At 35.8% G+C, this 7,256-nt stretch overlaps 1 protein-coding gene across 2 annotated transcripts; it reads right to left on the bottom strand.

Annotated features, from left to right (window-relative positions):
- Positions 1 to 924: 924 nt before the first annotated feature.
- Positions 925 to 7,002, bottom strand: LOC110028923 (phosphatidylinositol 4-phosphate 5-kinase 1-like). 2 transcript variants are annotated; one of them, XM_020730987.1, is made up of 9 exons: positions 5,907 to 7,002; positions 5,664 to 5,831; positions 5,398 to 5,563; positions 4,664 to 4,774; positions 4,367 to 4,560; positions 3,919 to 4,019; positions 3,741 to 3,828; positions 2,652 to 2,950; positions 925 to 1,066 (listed from the first exon to the last, which is right to left on the bottom strand). In XM_020730987.1, exons 1-9 carry the CDS (start codon positions 6,926 to 6,928, stop codon positions 1,014 to 1,016), a joined length of 2,202 nt encoding a protein of 733 aa, XP_020586646.1. In that variant the 5' UTR covers positions 6,929 to 7,002; the 3' UTR covers positions 925 to 1,013. The 2 variants fall into 2 exon arrangements, with proteins under 2 accessions (XP_020586646.1, XP_020586644.1); XM_020730985.1 differs by having other exon boundaries at positions 3,726 to 3,828.
- Between the last annotated feature and the right edge of the window lie 254 nt (positions 7,003 to 7,256).

The following is a 7,256-nucleotide window of genomic DNA, read 5'->3' on the forward strand; positions in this document are numbered from 1 at the left end:
CCTAAATTTTAATATTTATATAATATTTTAGTGTCATCATCTTATTAAAATATAGGGATGATTTACATGCGTGCCACTCGATTCTTGTGTATTTACATATCTAACGCCTAGATTTCAAACATGTGTCATCTTACCTATGCATGAAAATGTGTATTATAATACTGAGCAAGTAAATGCCCCTATAATATAAATAAATATTGAACTTTAGCAATAAGATATGTAAATACAAATTGTGTCATGTATGTAAATCCCATTTTTTTTTTGTTCATACCAAACAAATTAGGAAGATTTACATACAGACTACTCAATTCCTATTTATTTACATATCTAACACCTAAATTTCAATTTTTGCAACACACATATATATCACCTTATATAGACATGAAAATGTGTATTTCACTTTTTAAAAGTTAAAGTTGTGATATTTTTGACATGATACAAATGATTTGGTTGGCATAAATGTAAAAAAATAAAGTTTAGATGTTAAATATGTAAATACATTGGAATTAGGTATTCCAACAAATTACCACATTAATCAAACTGCAGGTGGGAACTCTCAACTACATGTCGCCGGAAGCATTCATGTGGAACGAAGAAGACCAGTCCGGCGGCACCATCAAATGCGGCCGCCCCTCCGACATCTGGTCCCTTGGCTGCATCCTCTACCAGATGGTTTATGGCAAAACTCCATTTTCAGATTACAAGACCTTCTGGTCCAAATTCAAAATCATCACAGATAGAAACCATGAAATATCTTACCAGCCCATCGCAAATCCCTGGCTTGTCGATCTCATGAAGAGATGCCTCGCATGGGACCGAAACGAGCGGTGGCGAATACCTCAGCTCCTTCAACACCCTTTTCTCGTCCCACCGGTACCGACCGCTGCTGCGCCGGCGAAGGAAGATCATCCCTACAGACTGTTGTTTGATAGGGTGGGATTGTATTGGAATGAACCTGAGGTCACAAGTCTGTGCGCTGAGCTGCACTCTGTGGTTTCCAGGCTTGAGAAAGATCATGTTGCCGCCATGGCCGCCGCCGGTGTAAATCCAGAGCAGAAATCTGATTCTTGAGATGGACGTTGTTTGTTAGGGTTTTGTTGTGATTAAAATCTGTGGGTTAGGAGAAGAATATGGCTCTATTGCTCCTTACATGGCGTTTTGGGTGAGGCTCAGCAGGGCTTGAGATATAGATTGTAATGTTTGGCTGAGATGATTTTCTTGTTTGTTTTTTTAAGAAATATAGGGCTATCTGGGATCATTTTTATTTTTATTTTGATTTGAAACAAATCAATTTGATGTGTAAAAAATATATTTAATTATTTTTTAAAATATTTAGAATTTGTAAATATTGTCAAATAGGTTGATTTATTTTAAAAACAAAAGAAAAATATGTAAACAAATTAACAAATGAATTACGTTTTTAAAGTCAAAAGTAAAAAATAAAAGATAAAGCTTTTAAGTCCTAGAATTACCACTAAATTTTATTTTTATGATGTGAAAAGAAATGGCGGAAATGTTATGTTCTCAATTATGTACGGTCGGTTTGAGGCAGTTTGTGCGTTCTATGATAAACAGTTTATCTTGAAACGCAACCTGCGACTTGCTTTTAATGTTAAAAACTCAAATGCGGCAGACAATGTTTTCAAAAACGAGCAAATCAAAAGATTAGGTGGTGTTTTTAAAAACGCTGTCGCATTTATAAGCTGCCCCAAACAGGCTTGTAATCGTGAGCTGTGCTTTAAAAGCTAAATTTCTACACTAGCCAAAAAAAAAAGGCAAAAATATTATTAAAATATGAGAAAAAACAATATATTATAATAAAAATGGAAGAATTATCACGTTTAATGATAATAGGGGTCAATCAATTTTAATCGAAATATGAATATTATAATTAATATATTTTCCTCTCTGTCAAGCAAGTATAGGAATCGACAATTTATACCTATCTTCCATCCCACAATTATCATATATTTATTCCAAATTTGCAATTGTCAAACCAATAAACAAGCCAAAAAAAAATCCTTATTTTTTATGTATTTATGTTTCTAACACCTAATCTTCATTTTTTAAACGTCATCTTGCTTACACATGAAATTGTGTATTTCACTTTAAAAAAAATGAAATAGCTATATTTTTTTATGTAATATGAAAGATTCCGATGAGAGAAATGTTAAAAACAAATTGTAAGATATTTAAATACATTGTAATTAGAATGAGTATAATACATGATTTAATTAATTGGTTCATATACTATACTTACACCAAAACAAATTAAAAAAATTTAAACACATTAACAAAATTTTGTCCTCTATACAAGAAAAAATTTACGTACGCAGCGGTGCGTACGTCAGGTAGGCTACATGGAGGATATTGAGGGTTATATTCACGCTATACTCCCTGTAACCTCCTAGTAACTTACCTGTAACCTACATGTAACTTACAAATTAACGAAAACAGAAGCGCTAAACTTACTAGTTACAGGTAGTTTACAGGGAGGTTACATGGGATATAACTCGATATAACCCTCAATACCCTCCCTGTAACCTACCTGACATACGCAACAATGCGCACACAAATTTTTCTCCCTCTATACACAGTTATATTTCATTAGAATCACCAACAACTTGGATTTTATTGTAATTTATATTTACCTTCGGATCCGTCCTTCACAAAAACCCTGCCAATGAAATCACGAAATCTCCTGGAGTAGAGCTTTGGGTCCACAGCGGAGATGGAGGAGGGGTCAACTTGTAAGGATTTGTATGCGTGCTCCAGCTTCTTGGTAAAATTATAGTCACCGAGTATGTCAATTATTCCAAAATATAGGACCACTTTGAAAAATTTGTCACCTGCAGGCGATTTCACGGAAGTGAACTGCTCAATATTGCTCCCTTGAAACACATGTTCTGCTCTGGCTGGCATGTTTGCTCCCAACCGAATCACTGGCTCCCTATTACAACAATAACATGGGAGATTTACATAAATAATTTTAATTTTTACATTATATAACATCTCACCAATGTCTGCAATGTTATATTTCACTTTAAAAAAGTTAAAATAGTGATATTCTTATATGATGTAATGAATAAAGTTTAGGTTGGATATGTAAATATATAAGAATTGGGTGGTATGAGGATAAATAAAAGATTTACATAATGCCCAGTCAATTTCTATGTATTTATATTTCTAAAGCCTATAATTTAATTCTATCTTAAGAGTTTCTTTCCATTTAAAAACTGCTTCATGTATCCAAATGGTTCGTGATTGAATTTTGCATCTTTTACTGACTAATTCAGTGCAGGATATGTCTGGAAACTATTAGTCTAGTGTCCAATTGGAGGACGCAGAGTAAAAGCAGAAAATTCAATAAGAAAATTATCATTATGCTGTAAAATAATAATAAAAAAATAAGTATCCTAAAATTCAACGATTTAAGTGGTTACTTTCAAATGTTAATCTAATATCTTCTTAATAACGACAGAGAATGGACCCCACAAAAGAAAAAAAAAGGGAAATTTGCATACATGCCACACATTTCCTTTGTATTTACATATCCCTATGTAGCTTAAAGCTTGATATTTACATTTATAACTATGCATGAAAATGTGTACTTCACTTTTAAAATAAGAATGTTATGTATGTAAATAAGAAAGTTTATGTGTTAGATATGTAAATACATAAGAATTGTAAATTACCGAAGAAAAAATGAATAATTTAAGACATACCGGCCATCCACGCACCTAGGTGTATCCCCCCTCCCTGACTCTGGGAAGACGAACTCAGTCAAAGGCCCTTGACCTTGGAAAGATCCATCCAAACTAGATACTTCTGATTAAGCAAATTAAATTCATGAATTAAATTCAATTGATCTAAGTATGCAGTCAAAAAATAGCAAAATTTTCAATTTCATTGACTTACTTTGAGAAGCAGATAAATCATCACTGAAATGAAATCCTACTAAAAGACTATAATCCATAATGCCCTCTGCTTCAAGAAATTCACAATCTCGCTCAATTTGCCTAGAAAAACCAAAAAATTGAAAAATTATAACAACAAAATCAAGCCATTAAAATATGAATGAAAATTTACACATATAACACACAATTCTTATGCATTCACATATCTAACACCTAAATGTTTTTACATTTATAACACATCAGATTTAAAAACATATGCATGAAAAGGTGTATTTCACTTTTGAAAAGTTAGTAATAGTGATAATTTTTATTTGATATCAAAGATTTGATTTTTATGTATGTAAGTATGAAAGTTTAAATGTTAGATATGCAAATATATGAGAATTGAGTGGTATGTATGTAAATGTCGTAAAAATGAAAATAGAAATGTAGCCGAAGGCTTATCATACCACATAAATTTCTTGAACAAAGGTTTTTGTAGGTGGAATACAAAGTTAAGATCAAGATCCTTCAAAGTAGAAGTTCCATCTACGGCTTCCTCACTCTTGTGAATAGTCCTGCCATAAGATGAGCCTTTCAGATCAAAACGCCTGTGAATTCCATGCTCCGAGCAGAGCAGATTTCCCATCACTATGAAACGAACCTAAACATAAGATAATTTTCCAGCTGTAAGAGACGAAGAAGAGAATTAATCCGAAAGAGAAAACAACAGACAGTGTCTGGACTAAATTAGGGCATTTTCGCACCTTGTGGCCGCCAATGGGCTTCACACAATGCACGCCATAGAACTTTGTGAGGAGAGAATTCTCATGCTTGCAAACATGTTTGTAATAATTTAATAACATCTTTATAAGAATCTGCAAAAGAATTCTAAAGAAAGTTAGACAACAATAAATTGATCTCTGGAACTTTTATACTAAAGAAAAACAGAGTTCTTAAGAAAACAAAAAGGCGCTATTAAAAACTGCATCTTTTACAGCTTCATATAGATTCTAACATTGACAAAAACTAATTCTAAACAAAATGTTTCTCAAACTACACAAATATGTTTTTTTTTTAAATGATTTTGTCTCTTACATCATGCGGTAATGAAATCATTATGTTTTGAGTTTTGGCAAGATTTGTGAAGTTTCAATGTAATGTTAGTTTCTATCTACAAAAAACCAAATGATGAATTTAGCATATTTCACCTTCTTTCAAAACATGTTTTTGGAAATTTAATCAACCAAACAGCTCTCAAGATAATCTCAATTTTTATCTGTGGAGGTAGATGGAGAAGCATTACTGGTAATATATACCCAAGAACATATAGGTGTAACAAACAAATATTATTCTGTACAAAACCCACTAAATTGATGCATCACAACCAAATTCACACAGAAATACTCAGTCAGAACAGATGTTGAAGAAAAAACTTGAAGCAGAAAAAATGTTTCAAAACTAAATAAAAGCAGCAAATATAGAAAACTAAACGCCTAACCTTCACTTCAGACTTTCTAACTGTTTTTATGATGAAACGATCATCCTGAGTCAGGAAGAACAAACTCCCACTTTTTCCAGGGGAAGATAGTTCTCTAAGAGAATCAGTCCCGCAAATGGCTTTTACATAATCCGATGGATCCACGGAAAACAATTTCCTCAGATGTCTACAAGCAGATGCCAAAGCAATTATCACATTGATCAGAAAAAAAAAATCGATAAGGAATCAAAACCACATTCAAGGATGAATCAATACGAATCTGTTACCTGAAGACCTTGGGGCAGTAATCTTTCCACTTGAACTCTGAAGAATGGCACGGATGTGTCATCTTCGTTCCCTCCACTGGAAACTTAGTCCAAAACTTCTGCCGTGGATCAAAGTCGCTTGGCCAGAGCTTCGTCGACTGCTTAGAGGAAGGTTTTCCTACAGAGTATCTGTAGTTTAAGCCAAATTAGCAAATATTTACCGAAAAAAAAAAAAAAGAGGAAATCCATAGCGCATAACAATACCTGATGCCTAATTGAAGATTAAGCACAAGATCGTAGCTCTTATGCCCCTTCAATATTGCCGGCCAATGGTTCTTCACGTCACCCGGGACTGAACAACAATCACACCGCCGCTGAAGCTGGCTTGCAGATGCTTCTTCTTCACCAAACTCTGACCCAACCTGACAAAGGATTGAGGCAGCGATGTCATCCATAATTTTGCAGGCGGGGTCCCCTGTCTCGCCATCAAACTTCCTCCCGCAGTTCCCAGGGATGTCCTCCCCCTCGCCGCTCCTCCCAAAATCCCTATAAACATACGACCGCTTACTTGACCCCAGGGAAGCGGAGGACGACAAGCCATTCATCTGCTGCTGACTCTTGAAATCCCTAATCCATCTTCCCAAATAGCAGCTGCAATCCGGCCAAGCAAAGCCGCCGCTCCTCTTAGGCACACCATTCTCCAACTGACCATCGTGCAGGTCTCCATTAGGCAATATAAACACTCCTCTGTCGGCCATCGTCCCATTGCGCCACTCACCAACGAACTGAACCCTATTGCGCCACACGTATCGCCCCTGCCCATCTTGAACATCCCGCTTCCATTGCCCTTCATAGAAATCCCCATTCGCGTACGATTTCTTCCCGTATCCATGTTTCCGATCGGCAATCCACGATCCCTGATATGTTTCTCCGTTAGCGCCAATGAAACTACCGTACCCCTCCATCTTCCCGTCCTTAAACTCTCCATCATAGGTCGCACCTGAAGGCCACCATAACTTTCCCTTTCCGCTGAAGTTCCCGTCCCTCCACTCGCCATTGTAAACACAACCATCGATCCAGATGCACTTCCCGCGGCCGTGAGGAGCGTTCCCCGCGAACTCTCCGCTGTAGAGATCGCCGTTTGGGAAAACCATCTCTACTTCCACAACCGCATCGCCGGCCGAAGGAGTCACTCGCCTTCCGCAGCCCGGAAATTTGTTTTTCATGGAGGAGAGCGGCGGCGATGCACCAGCGTCTACCTCGTCGGCGATCACCTGGTGTCGCATTATCCAGAAACTTTGCTAACGAAGCCGATCAGGCTCTGCACAGTATATCAGTTAGGATCGGTTTCTTATTGGTATATGAAATGCTGCGTAAGAATCAATAAAAACAAAATTATTACAGGTCAGTTTTATAAACATATCAAGCTATAAATAATTACAAATATAGCACCATCAACTTTTCTATTTACAAAACTAGCGCTTGGGACATTTTTAGTTAAAAAAATTTACATGCATACCACTCAATTACTGCTCAACCCCTATATATTTACATTTATAACCTCGCCCAAAACTTATATATATATATATATAATATTTTTTTTTTTTTTTGACT

This window comes from Phalaenopsis equestris, unplaced genomic scaffold (genome assembly GCF_001263595.1).
Source record: "Phalaenopsis equestris unplaced genomic scaffold, ASM126359v1 Scaffold000540, whole genome shotgun sequence".
NCBI lineage: Eukaryota > Viridiplantae > Streptophyta > Magnoliopsida > Asparagales > Orchidaceae > Phalaenopsis > Phalaenopsis equestris.

Bases quoted from the DNA above. Each gene is read 5' to 3' on its own strand.
- LOC110028923 (XM_020730985.1), bottom strand. From the start codon at position 6,928: ATGCGACACCAGGTGATCGCCGACGAGGTAGACGCTGGTGCATCGCCG. The intron at 3,829-3,918 runs GTAAGTCAATGA...TTGCTTAATCAG, and splicing joins TGATTTATCTGCTTCTCAAA to AAGTATCTAGTTTGGATGGA. The intron at 2,951-3,725 runs GTATGTCTTAAA...TTGTTGTAATAG, and splicing joins CCTAGGTGCGTGGATGGCCG to GGAGCCAGTGATTCGGTTGG.